Raw genomic sequence first — 27,430 nt, 5'->3', positions numbered from 1 at the left:
ATGTGGTCTGGAGTCACTAAAATTACCGAACAAAGATTTGTGCTTTAGGAACACCTGTTCCACTAAGCAACTAGAATATGATGGACAGTCAAGAGAAAATGCCTTTACATGTCAAACGTTAATATTCTTTGTTGTACAATCTTATTTGGAAAAAAAAAAACCCACATTTTTGTGGAAAAGTTGCTTTGATTTTCAGAATTAATACTAAAAAAATAAGTTTTGATGAATAGAAGTAAGGAAATTTCTGCAGAGGATGACCTTCAGAAAGTTCAATCATAATCAGTCAAATAGTTTTTATTCCTCATTGTCATTTCTTCTGTTATTTCCACAATTAGAGCAAGATTTTCAACTGTTAGCAGTTTGGGTTATCCTAGAAGTGTTGACTTCAAGTCATTTTTCATTTAAAAAAATGCAATATGACTAAGATCTTGTCAAAATCATACCAATTTCTATTTTTGATTTTGTGAGCTTTTAGATAACCAAAAAGGATGCTACTCTCTATAACAATGTATATTGTTTATCCTGGGTAGAGTTACATCTTTGCAGATTATCAGTATATGTAGAATCTAGATAGAACTAATAAATAAGAAAAAAAAAATCCCATACATTTAGTTTCAATACCTAGATTCTGGTTAAAAGAACATGGCAGTGGGGGGAAAACAGAGGAAAATGCCTTTGAAATTAAAGAAAGTGAACTCTTTTTCTGAAAATTAAAATAAACCCAAGAAAAAAGAATAACAATTGGCAGTTCCCTACAGAGGACAATGACTTATAGACATCAGGAATAATATGTTAAATAGACATAACAGAACTCAATCAATTTGCTGGATATCTTTACATCATTTTTTGTTTCAGTTTACGAACTAACTTGACATGGTTTTTAATAAAAGCTGTTCCTTGAAACCTCAGAAGGAAAAGGTGGAGATATTCAAATTGTGCTTTAACTAAGCCAGAGTGAGGTATCTTTGGTAGTTAAAACTGCAAATATAAACTTAAAATAAATATTTAGAATACTTATAATTGAACAAAAATGGCTTCTGGCACTCTAGGGAAGGCTGGACTAAAAAAATCTAAAACTGCACTAAAACTTCTAAAATCTCTGTACTTTTAGTCTCTCTCTCTTACTGCTGGTATATTCTCTAGCACCATTCAGTTTTCAGAAGCATTTGCTTCTAAGTAGCAGAAACTGAACTCCCTTTCTTTTGTACATTCCTACTTAAACCTCCTACTGTCAGGCATTTGTCTCCAACCACTTTGCAAAACCTCTTTTGTTAACTTGTCCAAATTCAAAATCAAGTGTTTCTCTCTCTGTGACTCAATTGTTCACCCCTACTCCTTGACTATCTTGTTTTCCTTTATCTTCCCAGACACACTTGTTCAAGCCCCATACCCAGATCCTTTACATTTTCCCAACTTCTAAATGTATACTAAGGGTTCGTTTCTTCTATCACAGTTCTTCTCTATATCCACTTATTCCCTGGATGACCATCAGCTTTATGGTTAACTCCATGGGAAAGCTGTATCTAGTTTCATAATCACCATTTTTTTCTTAATATTTTATTTATTTATTTGACACAGAGAGAGATCACAAGTAGGCAGAGAGGCAGGCGGGAGGGTGGGAGGAAGCAGGCTCCCCACTGAGCAGAGACCCCCAATGTGGGGCTCAATCCCAGGACCCTGAGACCATGACCTGAGCTGAAGGCAGTGGCTTTAACCCACTAACCCACCCAGGCACCCTCATAATCACCATTTCTATTTAGATCCTTCATAGACATCGCAGACATGACATGGCCTCAAGTGCCTCATTCTCATCCCACAAACATTTGTTTTTGTCAGTTTTCTTCAGCACCCAAAATCTGATTCAACAGATCTGTTGACATTTCCATGCCATTCAAATATTCAGATTTTCACTACTTTTCACTGTAGATACCATTATTCCCTAATTCAAGCAAATGTCATCTGTATCCTGAATGTAGCATTAACCTCCCACTGGTTTCCTTTCTGCCATTTTTACTTCCTTCCTCCTAATCTATTCTCCACATAACCATCAGAGTAATTTTTTTTTTTCAAAACAGCAAATCACATGATCTTACTTTCCAGATGGAAATCTTTTAATTATCTTACAGCCTTTAAACTAAATCCTATAATCTTTATTACGGCCTACAAAAATCTACCTGATTTGGACCCAAATTTCTTTTCCTAATTCATCTCTTAAACATTTCCATTAGCCTATGCTTCTTGCTAGTCTCATTGGCTTCCTCTTGTTCTTGAAAGAATCTAATTACAATCCTACCCCTGCGTATTTTAGGAAGTATTCCTACAGATATCTTTATCACTTGTTTGCTCACTTTAAATTCTTGTTTAACCACCACCTCATCAGAGAGGTCTTAGCTCATTTCCTTATCTAAAATAACAGCTATCATTTACTACTATCTTTTTATTTTTCCTCCAAGTTCTAAGTACCTAAATTTAAGTGTTGAGTTGTTAGTTTGCTTCTTGATTCACCAAAATTAAGTTCTATGAAAACAAAATCTTTGTTTTTTTTCCACTATTACTCACCTAGATTGGGCCCTTATGTGTATATGTGGGTGTATACACATTTGTTAACTAAATGTGTGTGTGGTCTGTATATGTGCACCTATATAGGCGTGTGTGCGAGTGTACACACATACACATAAATATATATATGGAGAGAGAATTCTACCTGGCTTCTTTCTCTTTTTCTTCATTGTGTGTGTGTGTGTGTGTGTGTGTGATTTTGACATCTCTCTTTTCTTTTCTAGTTTGCTCAATGGGCTTTGGAGAGATGAAATGAGTCAGAAGATGAGAATACACAAATGGGAAGTTTATATTTCCTATTTCGCTCATCGTAATAAAATTTAGTCATTTTAGTAAATATATTTCTTGTATTAAAACTATGCATTAGAAAGGATCAACTATTTATAATAGCTAAGACATGGAAATATCCTGTGTCTATTGGTAGACAAATGAGTAAAGAATATACCATTGAAAATTACTCAGCAATAAAAAGGAAAGAAATTCTGGCATTTGCAACAACGTGGATGGGCATTCAGGGCATTATGCTAAGTGAATGAAGTCAGACAGAGAAGGACAAATACTTGTATGGGATCTTTAAAAAAAAAATGAACTCCTAGAAACAAAACATTGGTAGCTGCTATGGGCAGAGGGTAAAAGTGGAGAAAATTGCTGAAAGTGGTCAAAAGGTACAAATTTCCAGCTAGGATATAAATAAGCTCTGGGTAATGTGCAGCATGGTAACTGTTATTAACAATTCTGTATTGTATATTTGAAAGTTGTTAAGATAGCAGATCTTAAAAGTTTTCATCAGAAGGAAAAAAATGGTAACTACATGAGGTGATGGATATTAACTAAACTTATTGTGCTAGTCATTTGATAATATCCACATTAATTATGTTATACACTTTAAAAAAGGAAGAACATATTAAAGATACTGTCCATGTCCATCTTTCTTGAATACATTCATAATCTGAACCATTTCTGATGAAATCATTGCATAGTTCCTTTTTTTCCTGAGAGTTCTCTTTATAATTTCAAGAAGTGAATATAATTACAATAAATGTATTACATATATGTATTGTATTTACAATAAAATAACCTCTTCTATAAAGACATGAAGTATCTTTTTTCTCTCTAAGTCCCCAGTGACAGTCTTACTATTATTATTTTTACATGAAGGAGACAATTCCCTTAATGTTTGCCACAGCATGAAATTGCAAAAGCTCAGCTTCAAGAGGAAGTTTCCTGAATTATGTAGCACAGTTTTCTCTACACCGGAGCTTTTGTGATATAATACACTATTGATCTGACAGACATTGGACATACCATGAGGGAAGAACATTGTATGAATTCACAGTGAATTTTTCTTCAGGTACTCGGAAAGCCTATAATGCAGATGTTAATGTCAGTCATTTCTGCATTCGAAATTATAATGGGGAATTTCTAGGACTTGGAAATAGTCAAAAGGGGATATTTTCAGTGAAGTAGCAATCTTTGTGTAAGAAACCCTCTAGGAATAGTCTGAAACTACAAGAGTGGTCATCTCTGTGTGTCTATTGACTAGACAACTCTAGAATTTAGTAAATTAAGTTGTAGAAAATGGAGAGTAATGCAAATGATTATTCCATTGCAACGCAAATCTATTTTGCCCAATAGAGACATGATTGATTTTGTGCTTCACAAAACATGACCCCAAATATTACATTTTATTGTCCCATAGGGTATAAACCAATTTTGATGTATTAAAATATTATCAGCATTCCTGACTGATTATATAGTACATATCTATATCTGTATCTCTAGATATCTACATACATAGCAGGCATATATAGATATAGATACAAGTGAAAACTATATAGTTGTCCTTTGAATAATCCTTTTAACAAGTCTCATGGTCTTATTGCTTTCCTAATTAAGGAGCTGAATAAAATGTTTGAGCATGTCATTCTATATTTTACGAAGGAAATGATTTTACCTTTTGAGAAGAGAAAAGGTAACATATACCATACATATATACACATATATGTGCATGTGTTAATTTGTGTGTGACACTTCCAAAATAAAATTTTTGTAATTTTGTTTGCTAAATTCCTTTATTTTACTCTATAAAAACATTGTGGCCAAAGATAAGCTAAATAAATAGTGTATGGTACTTTCTTTGAAATATTTGTCTTGAAACTTTTTTAAAAATGCCATATTTTTTTTTCTTTATCTTCCACCTATGTGAATTCATTTGGATTGTAACATTGATAAGAACATTTTTTATGGACTCAGGGCAAAAAGAGCTTGTAGCTCACATCAATATTTGGGGTGCAAATGAAATTGGGGTGAACATCTAGTATATCTTTTTTTTCTAATCAAATATGTCACTTAAACTTTTAGCACACATCTTTGTTGATACAAGACAACACAGTGACATACTTTTTACTTTAAAAAACTCCACTGATCTGCTGAGAAAAGCAGTTGTTAGTATTGTGGAGAGGATTTTGTCAGCAGATTTTGTGACATGAATCTTGCTTCCTTGGTTGGAAACATCATGCTGATGATGCGAACTTTACCTTTGATTGTACTGAGGAATATCAATAAAGAGATGCCAACTGTTTTCCCATTAATATCCCTGTTTATCTTACAAATAAAAATGATTGTCCTCAATTGAGTATATAGGCAGCATTTTCCAAATTGCTATGAATACACTGAGGTCAAATCTGAGCAGGAGAAAGGATGTGGGAATGAACCAAATTATACCAGAATTTTCTAAAGATTAAAATCTGTATGAAGAAAATAATTTTAGGGTAAATATATTTTTTTGACAGATTTTTTAATTGAATGTATTTTATATGTGTTATAGTGCTTACTGGATCCAATGTATTTAGTTAAGCAAGTAACTGAATAAAAAGTAACATTAAATAACAATGACTATGGTTCTCCCACAAAAACAAAAATAGACACTGACATATGTACTTGTATGTGTGCATCTTAGTATATATTGATACTTAATATCTATGTCTGTATTCAAATGTAAAATATATATGCACATTAACACATATCATTAATACACAGTGCCTAGGATAGAAACATACAAAATTAAATTTATATCAAATATTATTTCTATTTTAGTAATTAAATCTTATGTCAAAAGAGTCAGGCCATATTGAAAAAAAAGGTTTTTTTTTTTTAACCTTGATAAAAATAAAATTGTTTAATGAAATTTTGACATGTGTGACTATTTTGAAAATGATTTCTATGAAATTAGTAAGTCAGGTCTCAATTGGATTGCTAGATACTTTATAAACCAAAATATGCTGACATCTTACCTATGCTTCATACTCATTTTCTAGATTTTGCAAGATTGGAAATTAAGAATCTGAAGCAAATGTGGGAGCAATTAAATTAACAGAATTTGCAATATCAAAGGAATATAAATCCAACAATAGAGAATGGTTAAGTTAAAAACAAATATTTGATGAGATATTATGAATCCCTTAAAACAACTATTATGAAAATTCTGTATAAATGGAAAAATACTATTGACAAAATCAAACTGAATGCTGTAGAATACAAAATGGTATCTATCTAGGTTTGCCTGGGTGGCTCAGTGGGTTAAAGCCTCTGCCTCCAGCTCAGATCAGGATTCCGGGGTCCCCAGGTCTTGGGATCAAGCCCTGCATTGGGCTCTCTGCTCAGCAGGGAGCCTGCTTCCTCCTCTCTCTCTCTGGTTGCCTCTCTGCCTACTTGTGATCTGTGTCTGTCAAATAAATAAATAACATCTTTTAAAAAATGGTATCTATCTAAATGTATTCCTGCATGTGAAGAAAATTAGAGAAAAATCAATTGTTATTAGGTGGGGTTTCTCTTTCACATCACAAAATGGTTATATATATATATATATATATATATGCATGCATTTTTAATGAAATACAAGTGAAAAGGAATAAGAAGTCATGCAAATGTAAACAGCTTTAACATTTAGTCTGAACAAAAAGAATTCTATGAGAGCAAATGGATTTACAAGGAGGAACTGAGGGTAAATGCTCTGTTTTCTCTTTATATTCTATGTTTTCTGCCACTTCTTCCTTCTTGCCATAGTTCTCTGATAAAAACAAACAACAATCACAAAAATCCCTGAGTACTCAGTGCCTGAAACAGTGGTCTCTTTTTGTAGGCAGCTGTTAGTACTTGCAAGAAATTTGCTGTTCAAATATAGGTTCAGGTTAAATTCTTGAATGTTTGTACACCTCACTGTGGAATTGGATACTTATTCTCAGAATACACACTGAACAAACAGAAGAAACAGAGAATCACCTGAGCAAAGGATGTGATAGGGCAAGTTTCTTTAGTGAAGCTAGGGGGAGAGTCAACCATATACTGAAAATGGATTCTGCACAGGTTCTCCAAGGAATGCATATATAGTACATCTCCTATGTGTTTGATTTTCAACAACTGGGCTGAATATGGAGATGCAAGTTATGAGGGGTGGAGGTTGCAGAGAATTGATAGGCAGTTTTGTTTGAAATTCTGCTCTACTTCTCAGGGCAATTTCATCATTAATTTAATATATTACCTCTCATAATGTAATGCTAAATATCTTATCTGCATATATTCCATGCTACATTCAATGCAGAACTATCTTAAATAGCATCAACTATTTTTAAATTGTCCTTGGACATTTTTTTACACATTAGGAAATAGATTTTGAATATTGATTACAGCCCAGAAGATGGGGCAAAGCCACGGTGACGCATGCAGCACAGAACAGGAAAGTGTTTTTAAAGAGTATAAATTGGGATGCTTGGGTGGCTCAGTTGGTTAAGCATCTGCCTTTGGCTCAGGTTGTGACCCTAGGACTCTGAGATCCCAGGGATCTGGGATCAAGTCCTGACATCAGGTTCCTTTCTCAGCAGGGAGCCTGCTTCTCTCTCTGCCTGCAACTTCCTCTGCTTGTGCTCTCACTCTCTCTGACAAATAAATAAAATCTTGTTTTAAAAGATTTACTTTTTTAAGAGAATAAAAGATATATAAATCTATAGAATATAAAATATATAATAAATCTCTAAACAAATTATTTGTGAAAACATATATTCTTATAAAATGTATTTGTTAAAGTATCACTGTAAACGTAGTACAATAAAATAAAATAATATAGTACAATAAAGGGAGATAATTTAATTGATGCCACTGACCAAGTCATCATGTCCTACAAGAAAAATACACTTTCAGGCATTAATAAATGAATTATTACAATAAAAATAAAGATACACAGTAAAAGGAAAGATATGCCATGCTCAAGAACTAGAATTAATATTGTTAAAATGTACATGCCACTCAAAGCAATCTTCAGATTCAATGCAATCCCTAAAAAAATATCAATAATATTTTTCATATAACGAGAACAAATACCCTAAAATTTCTATGGAACCACAAAAGACCCCCAGTAGCCAAAGCAATCTTGAAAAAGAACAAAGCTGGTGGTATCACGATCCTGGATTTCAAACTATACTACACAGCTATCTTATACAAAACAGTATGTTACTCTCACAAAAATAAACACATAAATCAGTGAAACAGAACAGAGACCTCAGAAATAAACCCACATTTATATGGCCAATTAATCTATAGCAAAGGGGGCAAGAATATATAAAGGAGAAAGAACAGTCTCTTCTATAAATGGTATTAGGAAAACTGAACAGCTGTGTGCAAAAGAATGAAACTGAACTGCTTGAAAAATAAATTAAAAATGTATTAAAGACTTAAATGTAAGACCTGAAACCATAACATTCCTAATAGAAAACATAGGCAGCAAACTCTTGGACATTGGCCTTAGAAATATATTTCTGGTTCTTTTTCCCCAGGCAAGGGAAATGAAAGCAAAAGCAAACAGATGGAACTACATGAAACAAAAGATGTTCAACAGATATATGGAAAGAATGTAAATTGGTGCAGCCACTATGGAAAACAGTATGGAGTTCTCTCAAAAAATTAAAAATGGAAATAACACAGGGTTCAGTAACCCCACTCCTGGGCATTTAGCCAAAGAAAAAGAAAACACTTATTTGAAAAAAAATATGTACCCCCATGTTCATAGCCGCATTATTTACAATAACTGAGATATGAAAGCAACACAAATGTCCACTGATGAATGAATGGATAAAGAAAATATGATGTACCCATCTACACAATCGAATAATACTCAGGCATAAAAATAATGAAGTCTTGCCATTTGTGACAACATGGATGGACATGGAGGGTATTATGCTAAGTGAAATAAGTCAGACATAAGTTTCACTTATATGTGGAATCTAAAAGGAAAAGAAAACAAAACAGACACAGATTCATAAATGCAGAGAACAAACTGGTGGTTGCCAGAGGAGAGATGGGTAGGAAGAGAAGAGAAAAAAGTGAAAGGAATTAAGAGGTACAGACTTCCAGTTGTAAAATAAAGAGGCCACAGGGAGGATAAACGTAGCACAGGGAATATAGTCAGTAATACTGTAATCACTCTGTATGGTGACAGATGGTAACTGTACTCACTGTATTGAGCATTTTGTACTATATCTATAATTGTTGAGTCCCCATGTTATACATATGAAACTAACATACATTGTATGCCAACTATATTTCAATTAAAATAAACAAACAAATCAATAAAGATACTTCACCTTGGCTTAAAAAGTTTACCTTATAGCTATTGTTGCAATTGTACTACAAAATGAAATTTTTAGTGGTAACAAACACAGGAGGGATAAAGGAACGCTCCTTGTATTCATTTATAAAACATAATTGACAATTGTAAAATGAAATTTTTGATATTAGATGCATTTCTCTACTATAATCTAGCTTTTTAACTTTTTTTTTCCTCATAATTATATTTAGATAACATAGAGCACAAACATTAAAGTTGTAGTATTTTTCACACACCCTCAACATTGACTGACTCAAATGACTCAATAACCAGCCTTCAACCTTACAGACAGTGGAAGATGGAAAGGAAATAGATTTGAACTTCACTGGGCAAGGTTTATGAAAATGGCATTGGCTGATACTAGAAATGATGATTTTATCCAGACTCTGCCTCAAACTCAATAATGGACAAAAACTACAGTTAAATTCTATTCAAGTTATGGCTTTGACTATGAAATGTCAAAACAATATGGTTCCATGGTTAGCTAGACATATACTTGTACTTCTCCTGGAGCAGGTACTTTTGGGCAGTGGGGAGGTGCTACAGGAGGAAATTGTATGTCTTTCCATTCTTCTCATCCTCGAAATGGCTAAACAAAATAGTAAGTGTTACAAAGAGATTGAAGCACACACCAGAAGAAAAATCCCAAGGAAGGGGTTCAAAATGGATTGAATCACACATTATTTTACCTATACCTTGTATTTTCCCATTAACCTTTAAATATTATTTTGCAGATTAAAATTTAGGTCCAAGCATCAAGAAGTGATTCTTTTCTCAAGTATCAGGTTAGTGACAGAAGTTTCAGTTATTAGGAAATGTTCAAATTTGAGAATAAGTCTGCTCCATTTTTATAGCAATACAAGTCCCTGCAGGACTGGCAAATTCCAACAACCTGGCCTGACCATGACTTCCTCTAGAGCAGAACAAAACAGCACGCCATAAAGCACTGAATCTTGACTTGCTGGGGAAGGTCACTTCAGTGCCTTTTGGGAAATACTTCAGCCATACTGAAGCCACGAAAGTAAAAATCAAAGTGTTTGAGGGGCAGCGGCAATAAGGCAATCATTCCCTTTTCTATCTCTTCATAACATCAGTGTGACAAATCCCTTACAGTGAAAATAACTCTGAATTGCCCAAAGGCTGCCAGGTGAGAAGACAGACACAGTGTGGCTTTAGTTTAAGGGCAGATAAATAGGTCAAAGGGTTTAGAGGAAAACCTTTTCTTTTTACCAGATGCTGTGTTTCCCACTTAAAACAATTTTTAAAAATCTCAACGGCTAGAATTCAGAATGATAGAAGTTCACTTGGAACTATTCTAATAATCTTTTTTTTACTTAAGATTTATTTATTTATTTTAGAGAAAAGAGAGAGTGAGAGAGAGAGTGCAAGAGCAGGGGAGAAGGAATGGGGGGCAGAGGGAGAGGTGGAGAGGGAATCTCAAGCAAACTCCCCAATAAGCACTGAACCCGACATCCAGGAGCCCCCAACCATCTTTTTTTAAAAACAGTATGATTGCCACACTTTTTTTTACATTTGTTTCAGATGTACGGTAGAAAGATTCAACAATTCTATACACTCAGTGGTTATCTGTCTTGAAACTGTGGCTCATTACGAGATCTTAAATGCATTCTGACTCTAGCCCTTTTATATTCATATAGGAAGCCCCTATTGGGTGTCTACCTGTACAAGATGCTGCATTAGATGTTGTGAGGAATGAAGACAAAAAGGGAATGGTCCTTGCCATTAAAAGGTCACAATCCAATGGCTTTCAAGTTTCAAAGTTAAAGAGAAAATATTCTAAAAATGAACCCCGAATTGTGAACTATTGTGATCACCTCTGTACACCCATGCCTCTTCCTTTTTCTAATTCTCTGTTAGCAAGTCTTGGCGATGAGAGCTTGAGAGAGATTTTGAAGTTACCCAAAGTACATGTGGATGAGAGAAATAGATTTTTCTTTGAAGCTTCGAGTTCAAATGCAACACAGAGTCTGTCATAACAGATTTGCAAAGATACATAAGGCAGGCACACTGCGCTTAGGTCACGATTACTTGGATACGTTTTAGACTTTATTAGCCTTTTTGAAGCAAAAATAGATCTTTATTGGAAGCCTAAATAAAAGCAGTCTCAAAGGCAAACTGTCAGTGTCCCAAACATTCTAGGAGAAAAGAAATTTTAGCAAGTAGTGATAACAAAATTAATTAAATATTGAGCTTTTACTATTTTTCAAGTACTCTGCTAAGTGTGGTCATGTGCATTCTCTCATTTATTCTCCCTAACAATGAATATTTGAGTTAATTGAGCCTTGTGTATTTTACCCAAGTCAGGTAAGTGGTAGGGTTAGGACTCATTCCATGAATAACTCCTCCTCTCTTTCTCCCTGAATCTGGTGGCCCTTGGATATATGTGTATATATGTAGCGAATGAATATGTGCAGCAAATGAATATGTCAGATGTGTGGCCTCTTTGCTTTTTTCTAATTCCATTCAAGAAGTATCCAAATCACAAGTGGGTTTTCCTACCTGAAAGTTCAGTGCTGGTAATATGGACATTGATTATACTTGTTTCTCGCGGAGTTTTTTCTGTTGGAAACCAAAACGATTCTCTGTAGATAAGTTAATATTTTAGGAAAAGGGATTTGGTTTAGTTGCAAGTAATAAGTACTAAGCTAGGGTTTTGTTTTGCTTTTCCTTTGAGTTCATTTATTAGTAGCAAGATGAAATATCTTTCAGAATCTACAAATTAGCGGTGGGGGGGGGACTACTTTTATCCGAAAGCCGTTTGAAATCAGAATCGCTATATCCATGCTCACTTTTCTTCACTTATCACATGGCCACTTGTATCTCATTCTTTGTGCATTGTTTGTTCGTTTGTTCTTGCAAACCAACTTTCTCAACTTTTCCATGTACTTAGCCACAACTCAGGATTACATTTTTAAGTATTTGGTCCAACCACAGTCAGACTAAAGACAGATTTTTTTTTTTCTTTTTGTATCTCAACTATAATATCTCAGGAGAAAATAAAATCTGAATTATCCTTCTTCAAATTTCATCCCTCTCTACTTCATGGTGCCAAGGTGTGACATCATGTAGTAGGAATATTGATAACAGTCGTAGGGGTGAGGCTACTGCTCAGAAAAGGGGGATTGTATTTTTGGAAGACACTCTGAAAGATTTACCAGTATCTTATGGGAAAGGGATATAAATCTTAAATATTTTCAGCTGCTGAACATCGATTCATGCTAAATTAATCAGCTAAGACTGCTATCTATCAGACTCCATGACCATTCAGATAATGTATCCATCTCTAGGGCCTGATATCCCCAACCGTTATTGGAAGTGACCCTCTGGATTTAACACTCTATGTAGTATCTTAACTCTATTAAGAATATGGAACTGGAAAGGCCCTCATAATGATTTATGAGTCTGATCTTCCAGACAATCTATGGTGGAATAAAGCATTCTTTGGCAAATGATAGTAATAGCTGTAAGACAGTCGTAAAACACATACACACATATTTCCAAATACCTAGTTTACACAATGAAACATATGTGTTATAACCTATCTTGTGCTTTAAGGTACTTAGGAAAAATCGGAGAAACAACTTTCTCAGATTTACCACATCAGGAGAAGCAGTCCAGAATCCTTTTATAGAATATATGTCACTAACTGTGAAATTAAATCAATACTATTGTCTGATGGATTTTAATAGGATATATGAATGTGTGTATATATATTTATATTTTGTATTTTTATGTAAGAAAATGAACAATATTTCCATCAGAAATTTTCCCTTACCTAGTGTGCAAGTAGATCTGCAAGAAGAAAGGCAAGGGTAAATCATCAAGATCTGTATGCCTTAATTAGTGATGAATATAAATTAAGGCTCATGTTCTCATGTCCTCCTCAAGCACAGTTTTGTTGGTGTAAAAGAATGGAAGGATTGACAGAAAAGAAGATACATAGGGTTGATTCATAATTAACCTCAGCATAATCATTTTCCTCTATTCTTTCTTATGCCAAATAACTCTAATGTTAATGGAAAGTTAGGGCAAATTCATGGGCTAAAAGATACCTTTTATTAATACCAAAATGATATATAGATGATATTTGTAAGTAATGGCTAAGAAAACATAAGTTAGTGATAACTATTATACTGTATCATATCAAGCTAACTAATCAACGTTAAGACTTTGCTATGATGAATGTAAAACATACGAGAAAATGGAATCTGTATTATTAACTTCACTTCAGACATCACTGTTGTAAACTTGTCTTTACACAGAGCTTTGAAACAAATCAATCTTGGATTTATAATTGATAGCAAAGTGAAAATATTAAAGTAGACTATATCATACACATATTAAGTACTTACTTAATCAATAACTATGGATGATTTTTACCATATTAAATTAGCTTTTTTTTTCATATTTTTATGGGGGTTTAAATGGAAAATGTTTTCTGTAAAGAATTATAAGTTCATTCACATTTGATTAATTTCAATAGTTGCTTAAAACATTTAAAATTAATAAATTAGAAGACAGAGGATCACCACCTGTAGAATATAATTTTTGAGTTACCTCCAGTCACTGAAAAGGTAACTGACTGGTATTTCTTTGTGTTAGTTATTTATATCAGACTTTACTTCTAGAGCTTAAAAAAACAAAACAAAACAAAACAAAAACCTGTTTTTTGCTCTAAATCATTAAATTATCATCCCCAAATGGCATCTATAAAAATTGCATAACAAAACAAAAATATTGTATTTATATAGTTTATACAACGTAAATTATTACAAAAGTTCAGAAATATCAGGGTTTTTTTTGACACCTCTTTCTTACCTGTTTGTGAGCATGGTCATATGAATTAATGTGATTGTCAAACTCTTGATGCTTATAGTATTGCTTGTCACAGAGTTCGCAATAAAAATTGGCCTTCAGATCTTCCAAAGCTTTTGCTATGGTGTTCTCTTTCTCAGCATAATCCTAAAAAATAAAATTGCAAGGAAGGCAGCAATTAGTTCTTCCCTTTGTTGACTTTATTCTGACAATTGTCAATTTTAGCATAATAATTAGAGTTAGAATATAATGAAGAAAAATAAAGCAAATTCCAGAAAACTAAATCAGAAGAAATTATGAGCTGAGGAGAATAAGATTAACTGAAGAAGCCAAGATAAATGGCAGGAAGAACAGCAAAAACATGGAGAAGCTAACCAAACAAGGCAAGAGAAGCCTTGCTTAAACAAGTTCCTGAGTCCTGTTGGCAAAGAAAAAAACAAAAATCATATAGTTATGTTGATTCAGCTGCTGATTTCTGGCAATGGCTTAGTTAACATAAACTTGTAAATTCTGAACATCTAAACTGTGTCCTGCATGAAGAAGCCCGTATTGATGCACAAACATTCAAGTTTCGTATTTTTGTTTGCTAGTTTCTTTAAATATCTGGAGAGTAATTTATTCATCTCAACTAGATTTCATTTGACTAATGTTTTCGTCTTGACCCATATCATTTTAAGTTGAATTTTTAAGAACTCTCTATATCTTTAGAAAATGAGATTCTTTTCTGCAAGTTATTTAACTAAACTGAAAAGGACTAAACTGTATATAAGCAGATTGCTTTCATCATGCTCATAGTAAATAAAGACAGCTATATAATCAAACCCCTGAAAAAATGAAAAATGTAGTCAGTTAGCATTAGCTTTCATTTACAAGACATAAAATAGCAAAATGTTTGTGGCTTTTAGGTTTTCTTAAATCTAAATTTACTTTCCGTGTCATGGTTCCTTTAATGTTAATGTTGTTAGACATAAATAAATTCTACATATTGAAACATTGTTCAGGTCTTTTGTTGAAGTGCTGATATGAAGACTGAATTTCAGTTGCTACCACAGAATATATTATGTTTCTAACTTACAGATTCTAGATTCCTTTAAAATTCAAATTAACTACGTATTCAGGCCTCTAATGTGTTACTGTAAGAAACTAAGGCTCTCAGGCACTGGGATATGGAGATGAGATGACACAGTCCTCTCTATGTCAATGGCAATTATCCTCTCTCTAAATACAGCAGCTAAAAAGGACTCATAGTTTGAATGTTTAAATTGCTTCCACAAAATATAAAGTGGTTCACTAATTATAATTTAATGAATAAGACTTTCCTTACTTTATTGTACTGTAAATTTATGCACGTATTACATACCATAAAATTCATCATATTTGAATGTATACCTTATAATATACATTATAGTAACTGATAAATAATCTAAAATTACATAATCCAGTTTCTCACTGTAAAGACAATGATCCATTTTTCTATTAGTTTTATCAACTGCATGAAGTGGTAAGCTACAAAATCTTTCAAATCATTTACACATGATTTATCAATTCAATATTTAATTTACCATTTCTCAGCAGATATGTGAAATGTTTCTATTATTCTTTTTGATCTCTTCCAGTATGTTGTTTTAAAAAAGTTGGTTTAGTGGTGCCTGGGTGGCTCAGTGGGTTAAGCCTCTGCCTTTGGCTCAGGTCATGATCTCAGGGTCCTGGGATCAATCTCCGCATCAGTCTCTCTGCTCAGCGGAGAGCCTGCTTCTGCCTGTCTCTCTGCCTACTTGTAATCTCTCTCTGTCAAATAAATAAATAAAATCTTAAAAAAAAAAGCTTGTTTAAAAAGATGAAAATGAGGCATATATATAACTAAACTCGTTACTGAATTTTTATAAAATCTTTAAAATAATACTTTGTGGATTAGCAAATTAAAATGAAACAAAAATTAAGTACTATGATTTCATGGCTAAAGTGTGTGAAGGAGAGATAAAATTCCAATCAATATGAGTTACATTATAATGGCAATAGTTTTTGGCTCAAAGCTGAATTAGCTCTCAAAATAATATTCTTGAACAGCAATTTCTTTGTAAACTAGTGATTTTCTCCATTAATTATAATTATAGTTAAGCTACTTCCTCTCTCAAAATATTATTGTGTAGGTTTATTTTTTCTTTCTAAGACTGATATTCCCTCAGAGAAGCAATAATTGTTTCTTATATATTCTTTCCACAAAAATGGGAGAATTTTTGAGTAAAGCAAACTGAAATTTGTAGGTAAATTGCATTCTTCCAAAATATTAGCCTTAGCCTAGATTTGAAGAGAAAAACAAATCTAAAAAGAATAGTGAGCATTTATTCAGTGCTTGTTTAGGATCAGTCACTGATTAAGAGTGTGCATGTATTAACTCACTTAATCCCGATTAAATTTATAGAGATGTGTATTATAAACATTTTCTCATTTTATAGGTGAAAGTACCAAAGTATAGGAAAGTTAAATAATTAGCTCAAGGATGTACAATGAATAAATATGCAGCCCATATTTGAACCAAAGTAATCTTGTTCACAGCATTTTATTATGTTCAAATTTTTAAGCACATAAAAAAAAAAAAAGCAGAAATAGTGGGGCTCCTGGGTGGCTCAGTGGGTTAAGCATCTGACTTCCACTCAGGTCATGATCCCAGGATCCTGGGATCGAGTCCCACATTGGGCTCCTTGCTCAGTGTGGAGCCTGCTTCTCCCTTTCTCTCTGCCTGTAGCTCTGCCTACTTGTGCTCTCTCTCTCTCTGACAAATTAAAAAAAAAAAATAGTAGAAATAGTATAATAACCCACACATCAGCCAGATTCAACAGTTAATCAACTCAGGGCCGACCTTGTTTCAACTATCCTATCTCCTTCCATTTACCCTTTCCTCTGCTCCAGATAATTTTAAAGGAAATCCTCAAATGCATCTAATGTTAATTGTAAATCTTTCAGAATGTATCTCTAAAATAGGACTTTTTAGACATATCATCACAAAACCAATATCAGATCTAAAGAAAAAAAAATGAAGAAAGCACAATCATTCCTTACTATCATTGAATATACAGTGTGTTCAAGTAACTATAATCATCTAATAGTCTGAAGTAAAGCAGATTTATTTTCTTTTGAAATTCGAAGGTTGTATGCTTTCTTTAAAGTATATTTCAAATAAAGCTCATACATTCCCGTGATCTGATATGTTTCTCAGTCTCTTTTATTTTGTCTTCCCTCTCTTTGTTTTGTTATGCGTTATTTATTTCTCAGAAAAACTTCTAAATTATACTTCACAATTTGTCCCAAATTGTGCCATGTCTGTGTCCCAAAGACATATTGGGAATTATAGAAATATTACAAGAATATTATAATAAACTCTTTTTAAAAAAGATTTTGGGGGTGTCTGGGTGGCTCAATTATTAAGCATCTGCCCTTGGCTCAGGTTATGATCCCAGGATCCTGGGATCATGCTCTGCATTGGAGTCCCTGCTCCATGGGGAGCTTTCTCCTTCTCCTTCTGCCTGGTGCTCTGCCTTCTTGTATTCTCTCTTTCTGTCAAATAAATAAATAAATCTTTTCTAGAAAAAGATTTTATTTATTCATTTTTTAGAGAAAGGGCTAGGGAAGAGAGAGGGACAGGTAGACTTCAAGCTGGAATCCAAGCTGGGCTCAATCTCACAACTCTGAGATCATGACCTGATCTGAAATCAAGATTCAGAATTTAACTGAATGAGCCACCCAGGTACCCCAATAATAAACTCTTATATGACCTTCACTTAATTAAAATTGTTGCTAATATTTTGACATGTTTATTCTATCATCTATCTATCATCTATCATCTTCTTCTAAGATGTTAAAAATATATAGCGTAGTTGAAGCTAATTTTGTAACAAATTACACAGTAAGGAACATTTGTTACATTAGAACTTTCAATTTGAAACAAACTACAGTGAAGATTTAGGGCTGTATTCTAGAAAATGTTAGAGACTAGAAGAATTGGTTGTTTGTAGGTGCATCATAAGGAAAGGAATCATAGGTATTGTCACTGATCATACATTCTTTTCAAATGTATGTAGACAAAATCAGCTTCTATTAGGTGACATGCTTCAATGCCCCATGGCCCTTCTCCTTCATTGTGAATGATACTGAAGGAGGCACTGGTTGAGATTATAAAGCACAATGACATATTCAACACAACCATTCCACTGCAGAAGGTAATAAATATATTTGAGTGGGATGAAAAAGAGCACAGTGGTTGAAGTAAACTCAACTTCAAATTTCCCCCTTCTTTATGGCAAACCCACTGTATTCAAGAAAGTACCCAATTTCTATAATGTCCCACTGAATGTGATGGAGGAACTAGTTTCTTGTAGCTAGTCAGGTCATCCAAATCCATCCCATTTTAGATATTTCTAAAAAGAATGAAGGTTGAATCCTTACTTTCAGGAAAGTAGCATGTAATTCCAAAGCTAGAACGTCAAGAGTGTTTTAATAGGCAACCTTAACAATTGCACAGTGTAATACTTTTTGCAGATCGGCAAATTGAAATAATGAAGTTAGTGGTTTATCAACAGGCCCAGGGCCATTCCATCAACCATTTATTAAAAAATGAATAGTACCGGGACGTCTGGGTGGCGCAGTTGGTTGGACGACTGCCTCCGGCTCAGGGCGTGATCCTGGAGTCCCGGGATCGAGTCCCACATTAGGCTCCCAGCTTCATGGGGAGTCTGCTTCGCTCTCTGACCTTCTCCTCACTCATTCTCTCTCTCACTGTCTCTCTCTCTCAAATAAATAAAACAAAATCTTTAAAAAAAAAAATGAATAGTACCAATGTACCAATAGTACCAATGTACCAACCTTTTTTTTTAAGATTTTATTTATTTATTTGTCAGAAAGAGAGAGGGAGAGAGAGTGAGCGAGCGAGCACAGGCAGACAGAGTGGCAGGCAGAGGCAGAGGGAGAAGCAGGTTCCCCGCCGAGCAAGGAGACAGATGTGGGACTCGATCCCAAGACGCTGGGATCATGACCTGAGCTGAAGACAGCTTGACCAACTGAGCCACCAGGCATCCCCCAATAGTACTTTGAAGGGAGAAAAGTTATTTCCCAAAAGGACACATTTCATGGTGGCTTCAGCATAACATTTGGTGTCAAATAATATTCAGCCTCTTCTGAAAGGCATTTATAACTTGGTACAGTCAAGTAGTCTTCTCCAAGGAATGTGAGCTCTGTGAGGGCAGGGATTTGTAGCTGTTACATTCATTTCTCTATCTCCAATGCTTTTTTCAGAGCCAAACATTGGCAGACATTCAACATATATGTAGACACTTTTGGACATATATAGCAAGCAAACAAAACAGAAACTAGCAGCAGGAGCTATATAGTAGTTTTAAAACAGTTGCGCTCATGCTTAGGTTTATAGTATCCAGTTATTTGGGGAATACTTGGAGAGCTAATACCAAGCTATGCTGTATATAAATTATCACTGCTAAATAGGAACTGTGATCCTATATTACATCCTAATATTTCTGCTAGGAATACTCCTTTTAAAAAATTAAAATTACGTGGGGCGCCTGGCTGGCTCACTGGATTAAGCCGCTGCCTTCAGCTCAGGTCATGATCTCAGTGTCCTGGGATGGAGCCCTGCATCGGGCTCTCTGCTCAGCAGGGAGCCCGCTTCCCCTTCTTTCTCTGCCTACTTGTGATTTCTCTCTCTCTCTGTCAAATAAATAAATGAAATCTTAAAAAAACATTAAAATTACAAAAATATAAATAGATTGGGCACTGTTGATACATAATTATTTTCAATGCTGAAAAGGAATATTTGTATGTAATTAACATTTAAAATGCTCAGAAAAATCTCCCTCTCTCCCTCTATCTGTCTCTCTGCTATTACTTCATCAAGAATAAAAGCATCCTCGAACACTACATCAAAAACTAATGATATACTATATATTGGCTAACTGATCATAATTAAAAAAAGAAAAGAAGAAAAGCAACCTTGTGATGTAAATTCAGGATAAATTTCATCATAAGTTCTTTTTAAAAAGGAAGCTAAAACAAGTCTTTGATACATTTTGATTATAATGAAGAAACAAATCGTAGAGGGACACCTGAGTGGCTCATGGGTTAAATGTCTGCCTTCAGCTAAGAATGATCCCAGGGCCTGGGATTAAGTCCCATGTTGTTCTCTCTGCTCAGCGGGAGTCTGCATCTCCCTCTGCCTGCTGCTCTCCCTGCTTGTTCTTTCTCTCTCTTTCTCTCTCTCTGACAAATAAATGAAATTTTAAAAAAATAAATAAATAAATAACCAAAGAGATAGCAAAACTGTTCTTTTCCAGAAGACTATCTAGGCAGAAGACACTTCATTTGGAAGTACCCAGTCCACAGTTCACATTTCCCATAAAATAGTGCACATCTTCTAGGCCATGTCTTTTGTTCTAGTCATTACTTAAGCGATTGACTCTGAGATGGCCCAGCAACTTCGCAAGTGCCACATGACTGTATTTTGTCCCAGCCTATGTTGAGACATCTTCCTTTCCTGTCCAGGGACTTCTTTGATTCATGAAATGGGTGTTTGCAGGATCTCACTCAGTACCAAGAAAGGCACAGCCCAGAAGTGCTAAGGAGTTACTTCAATATAGGTCTACTCTTGACTTGTGGAGGGTAACAGCTCCAGTATAAATTCTTTCCTCCTTTATTTATCAGGCAGTTGTTTCTGAGACCCATTTCTGAGATTCTACAGAGGGTCCTAGACAGAGTGCCAGTACTGGTAATAGTGGCAATCAGTATACTCTTATGTTAGTTTTCTTAATTACCTGTTTTATTTCTCTGGAACATTCATTTCTGCTTCCTGGAATAAATTCCCAAATAACCAACTGCCTTTGTCCTAGGCTTGATTTTTAAGAACTGGGCTAAAATTATATGTGTTTTTTTTTTCTTTTCTTTCCTTTTTTTGGAGTTTCCTATGAATGTTTTGCTCACAAGCTACATTTCCTAGAATAGTTTAAGACAGTATCATTCTTCAGTTCAAAACTCTCCAATAGGCCTTCATCATCATTAGAATAAACATTCTTACAGCGACCTACATAAAATTCCTACTTTACCTTTTCCTGGCTATATATCTGCCATCATCTTCTAGCATTCTCTCTCTCACTTTGCCTTACCCACCCTTATTTACTTAATGTTTCTGAAACTTCTTCAACCATACACCCACTTTCATACTTAGACTTGTTATTTATTCTGCATGGAATGTTTTTACACCAAACGTGTATACAAATTTGTTGTTAACTTCCAGCAGATCTCTGCTAAAATGCTATTTCCTTAAAGATAAATTTTGTTATCATCATTGTGGAAGAAAAACACCTTTTATTCTCTGCCTTCTTTCCCTTATTCTTATTATATAAGTTGCAGGTGTACAGCTTTATAATTTAACATCTGAATACAAAGCAATCACCACCACAAGTCTAGTTAGCATCCATCACCATATAGTTGACCCATTCACTCATTTTGTACACTCCAAACCACTTCTCCTCTGGTTATCATTAGTCTGTTCCCTGTACCTGTGAATTTGTTTTTGTTTTATTTTATTTTATTTGTTCATTTGTTTTAGATTCCACATATGAGTGAAATCATAGAGTATTTGTCTTTCTCCATCTTATTTCACTTAGTGTTAATAGCTTCCAGGTCCATCCAGGTTGTCACTCACAGTAGGGTTTCATTCTATTTACGGCTTTTCCTCTTTTATCTTCCCCCTTAATGTGAAGAAGAGGAAGTTTATTCAGGAGGAAAACAGTTATAGAACACCTCTGGGTATTGGAGTCCGAAAGCTATATTAATAAGAAAGAGAGACTGAGTACAAAAAGAAGGCATGCAGAAAAACTGATGTTTGCCTTTATCTGATTTAAATATCTTTTCTATTAGTCAAGAGGGAAACCATTTCTGAGTGACAAAGGCTGTGATATTGTCTCAAAATATATGTCATTCTCTTCTTAAGGCCAGGTTCAATTATTTCAAAGGCTGAAAAATGGAAAACAAGATAATTTTGAAGACTATAGAAGGGACAACTAAAGGTTGAGTCAGAAAGTTACAATTTTATCAAAAGTCACAGATGTATTAAATAGAATTATAATAAAATATATGCACTTAAATGTGAGGTTTTCTTTTAAAAGGATTCCAAAGAAATGCATCTATACCACCATGAAAGGTGAAAGCAGAGACAGAATACAAAAGAAAAACAAACAAAAAACTGTGTATTGACTATCATATGGACAATGTGATGAGCAAAATTAAGTATAACCCAACAGCAAGGACGCCATGTACTTTAATGGCCACGTTTACGAGATTAGACAAAGTTGTTTCTCAAAGCTGGTAACTTCTTTCAGAATTAGTTTCAAGAAAGAGTATTAATTTGAAAGGCCTTATCTATTCCTCTTCTCTTGTTTAACTGATAACAATTACTGGATAACTTGCACAGAACCTGTTCATGTAAAAGAAGAATGGATCCCCAGGCTTTAACTATCAGAGTACATTCTTGTCTACTTCTCTTGGCTTGCCTCTTTGGAGGCATCTCTTTCTGATTTCATCCATTGGTCCTATATGAAAGCCTTGCTTGTGACTAAGATTTGTTAGATCATCTGGTTAATTTAACACAGTATTTAGTACAACTTGAGAAGACAACAGAAAATTGGGTTACACTTTTCTCTTCATGTTTGGAAAGATCTGATGGACAACATATTTCAATAGTTCACTGAAATTTAACATTACTCTGCATTCTCCCCATACATAAAGTAAGACTATAAAGATCCCATTTTGAAAGCAAACCAGAAAAAAGTATATCAGGTTTTCTGAAGCTGAATGCTAGCTGAACTAGAATACAAATTCGTATTTATAAAATATCATATGGATAGTAATAATTCCAACATGATAAAATATCATATGGATAGTAATAATTCCAAATTCTATTCATATAAATAGAATTTCCATGTTGGAATATAAATAGAATTCTATATAAATAGAATTTATAAATAATAAATAAGCATTTCAGAGTAGATGAGTGATAGTAATTTAAGGTAGTTTTTTTTCATCTTAAGAAATCTCTTAACTTTATAGGTAGCAACCATTTTCTCTGTAAGATATTGGAAAGGGATGCAATGATCTAATGCATATTTGTTACTCTCTCAGTTGTAACAGTAATCTAGGATAAGACAGAACAGTTTCTCTAGTAAAATGTCTCACTGGTTTTCTTAGCTTGAGTTCACTGAGAAAAAGACAGTGAGACAAGGAGTGGAGTTTAAGCGGTTTATTTGCGATCTCAGTAAACAGTGGCAAAAGAGTAGCAAAGTGAGAAGAGAGTAGGAAGCAGATAAAGATTTCTGGTTTCAGCTCTGGCACGTACAGAGCTTGGAAATCATTGTTCTTGTCCTTATAACAAGAACTATCTATGAAAAATGAAAATCAATTATTTTTCTCAGAACTGTGAAAGAACAAAGGTCATAGGGTAAAAGTCCACTTCAAAATCTGGAGAAACAAGCATGTTTGGAGATGTAGTGATAAATATCTGCTTCCCTGGGTCAGAAATTGCTGGAGCCATAAATTGGTAAGAAGTCTCAAATGTTAGCTAATGAATTCTATGTGCTGACTATGGTCTAGTGTGTGAGACAGAAACTCCCAGTGGCTCAAATGTTAGAGGGACACCAAACATTCCTATAGGCTTTTTCTTCTTCTTTTTTTTTTTTTAATGAATTCCACTATGTTCTCATGAGGATAGTCTGCGAAAGATGTCCCAGGAAGGTGGTTGGGAAAACAAACAAACAAAAAAAACCAAAAACAAACAAACAAAAAAACTACTACGAAATAAGTCAAGAGCCTTATCTATAACTAAAATCCACTTCCAAGGGATAGGGTATTTCCATGTCGCAATTCGAAGATGCTCTTCTAGCCAGGAAAAGGAATTTACTTTCCCTATAGTCTTCCTGTATCATTAAAGTTGTGGGTTTGACAGGTCATGACAGGGTCATGGCATGGCTTCCAAAATATAGAATGGGAATTCTAATAACCCCTCTTACCCACCCCCTCCCCCCCAAAAAATGGAGAAAGGCTTGGGAGACAGATAAAGGAGCTATATCACAGGAGAAACACATAGGTCATAGACCTGAGATGGAGATACATCAGAGGACTAATATTGAAAGGTTATAATATGCTCCCTCTCCCCACACTTTCCTAACCCAGCTGTAGGGTTCCAGTATCACAGTGAATTAGAGCTGAAGGAGTTGTACATTACACACTCTTTCTGAGGAGATGTGCATAGGGGATTAAGAAGTTATACACAATCAAGGACACTAGAAGACCTTAGTTTCTGATAGCTTTCAACTGAAAATTACAAAGAATTCTAAAAGGTAAGAAAAAGAAACATTATGAAGAGAAATGATAAGCACTAGAACAAGGCTCAGAATTTAGATATTATATAGATGCTGGTATTAGCAGAGAGGGAATTTAATGCAACTTGATTGATGTGTTAAAGTCTCTAATAGAAAAAGTAGGCAAAAATGCAAGGATAGATGGCTTATGTAAATAAAAATTTAAAAATTTTAAGAATTATATGAAAATGATAGACATCAAAAATAGTTTAACTAAAATGAAAAAATGCCTTCAAAGGACTCATCAGTAGACGTGACACAGCTGAGAAAAAGAACCAGTAAACTTGAAGATGTATCCATACAATCTTACCAAACTGAAATGAAGAAAGGAAGGAAACAGAACAGAAGGACATCTAGGAACTATAGGATAATATCAGACAGTATAACATATGTGTATTTGGAGTACCAGGGGAAGAGAGACAATGGAGCAGAAAATACATCTGAAGTAATAAGGACTGAAAATTTTTCCAATTAATAATATACACCAAACTGGGGCACCTGGGTGGCTCAGTAGGTTAAAGCCCCTGCCTTCGGCTCAGGTCATGATCCCAGATCCTGGGATCGAGCCCCACATCGGGCTCTTGCTCAGCTGGGAGCCTGCTTCCTCCTCTTTCTCTGCCTGCCTCTCTGCTTACTTGTATTCTGTGTCTGTCAAATAATAAATAAATAAATAATCTTAAAAAAAATAATATACACCAAACAACAAATTTAAGAAACCCAGAGAATAAATAAATACAGTAAATAAATAATAAATAAATAAATACAGTATATAAATAACAGTACAACAGCAACAATCATCTAGACATATCTATCATATTTATACGGCAAAAAAGCTAAAGACAGAGAAAATCTTAAATTCAGATTTCAATACAGAGGAAAAGCCTTACTTACAGAGAAACATGGATAATGATTACAACAAAGACTTCATCAGAAACCATGCAAATGAGAGGAGAGTGAAATAGTAGTTTGAAAATTTTGAAGTGTTTGAAGAAAAACAGAACAAAATAAAAACCACATCAACCTAGAACTCAATATCTAGAAAAATTATTCCTCAAAAGTGAAGCAGAACTAGACTTTCTTGGATAAACAAAACTAAATAAATTCATTGTCAACAAATATGAACTGTAAGAAATACTAAAAGAAGTTTTTCAGGAAGAAAATTATGTAGGAAAATATTGGAGAAAAAAATTAATTAAGGCATATCAACCAAGGTATATCTGTATCTTTATTTATCTATACATACTTACATATTCTTAATGGATCCAAAGGTTGATTTTATTTAACACAATAATACTACAAATGAATTGGATGATTATTGCATACAGATAAGTAAAATGAACCACAACAATGTCAGAAAGAACTGGGGGAAGAATTAGGAATACTCCCATATAAGATACCTACATTGTATGTGAAATGGTACGGTATTATATGAAGGTGGACTCAGATTAGTAAATACCTATGTTGTAAACCCTAGATCAGCCAATAAAAAAGCATTAAAAAGTAGTGTAATCTATACTCTAGGAGAGGTGATAAAGTTGAATCATAAATTGTTCATTTAGAACCAGGGCAAGACAGGCAGAGAAGCAAAGAATAAATTCAACAAATTGAAAATAATCACAAACATGGTAGCTATTATAACAACTATATCAATAATCACTTTTAATGAGAATGAGAATCACTTTTAAATTACAGCAACTAAAAGACAAAGATTGTCAAAGTAGATTAAAAAAAAAAAAAAAAAAAAAAACAGACTAACTGCATATTGTCTCCAAGAATCCCACTTGAAATGTAAAGCCTTAGGTTAAAACTAAAGGAATGGAAGCCAGTAAAGATTATATTTCGAAGGGTTACTAAAGGAGCAAATGAAGCTCGCCCATGCTAGAAACTCTGGAAACTAGTACAGAATACAAACCTCAGAGTTTTTGTAGCCATGAATCAAGGAAACTGTACTATTTAACCAATAAATCCTCTTATGCATTAGCTGATGGCAATTTCCAGAGGGCATTTACACTTGGAATTTTAAGGTTTCTCATGCTCAAGAATGGAGCAGTCTCTGGCACCTGGTAAAAGTTCTCGGGAAAAGAATTCAGGCTCTAGCTATCAGAAACCAGGACTGTGTGCATGAAAATGGTACCTGTTGATGGGGCATCAAGGGAAAAAAAATATTTGTGATACATGTATCACATATATATATTTTATATATTATATGCATATTTACTATTTCATATTATATAACTTGTAATCTCACACCTATAAGTTCTACGAAGTCAGGATCTTTTTAATTGCTATGTTCATTGCCATATCCATCGTGCCTAAAAGAGTGACTACAACAAACAAGTGTTTAAAAAATATTTGCTCTATAAGTGAATGAATAAACTGTAACTATATTTTTGGAGGTTGTATATATCATTTATTGTTTCCAATCTTGAACCATATTTTTGGTGGTATACACTATTTATTTGGGTGGAAAAAATGTTTGAAATACCCAAAATGTACACTTTTTTTTTCCCATTGAGATTAAGAGGCTTAATGCTTACAATCCTTGCTAAGTATCTGTGCAAAATATAATGCATTTCATACAGTAATATTCTGAAGAATGATTTTAAATATAATAATACAAATCAAAATTGTCAATTCTATATGAAGTTATGACTTACTGATTTAGTTTGCAATGGTGAGAAGAAATGATGCACTCGGAGGTACCAATATCTGTCCATTTTGATCAGCAAAAACCATGTTCATAAAGTACAAAACGTAAATCCATTCATAGAATTAAAATTAACACTAATAAAAAGCTAAAAACCCATAAATCCATTCATTCAATAATCATTTATGGGGTTCCTGTAGGTATTCGGACCCTCATAGACACTAACATATATAAAACTATCTCTTTTCTATTAACACCATTACACTGGCAATGGAAAAGAAAGACAACTTTTGTTCATTATGTTATACGTGT

At 34.0% G+C, this 27,430-nt stretch overlaps 1 protein-coding gene across 1 annotated transcript in view; it reads right to left on the bottom strand.

The window, feature by feature from the left end:
- Nucleotides 1-27,430, bottom strand: part of ZNF804A (zinc finger protein 804A) — a 281,801-nt gene that overhangs the window by 44,794 nt on the left and 209,577 nt on the right. Inside the window, exon 2 of the mRNA XM_044242498.1 lies at nt 14,057-14,200. Within this exon, the coding sequence (XP_044098433.1) occupies nt 14,057-14,200 (144 nt within the window). The remainder of the gene's footprint in view (nt 1-14,056; nt 14,201-27,430) is intronic.

The sequence above is a fragment of the Neovison vison genome, chromosome 3 (assembly GCF_020171115.1).
Source record: "Neovison vison isolate M4711 chromosome 3, ASM_NN_V1, whole genome shotgun sequence".
NCBI classification, from domain to species: Eukaryota; Metazoa; Chordata; class Mammalia; order Carnivora; family Mustelidae; genus Neogale; species Neogale vison.
Note: the sequence above shows the minus strand (reverse complement) of the source record. Positions and strands in the feature narration are given on the sequence as shown.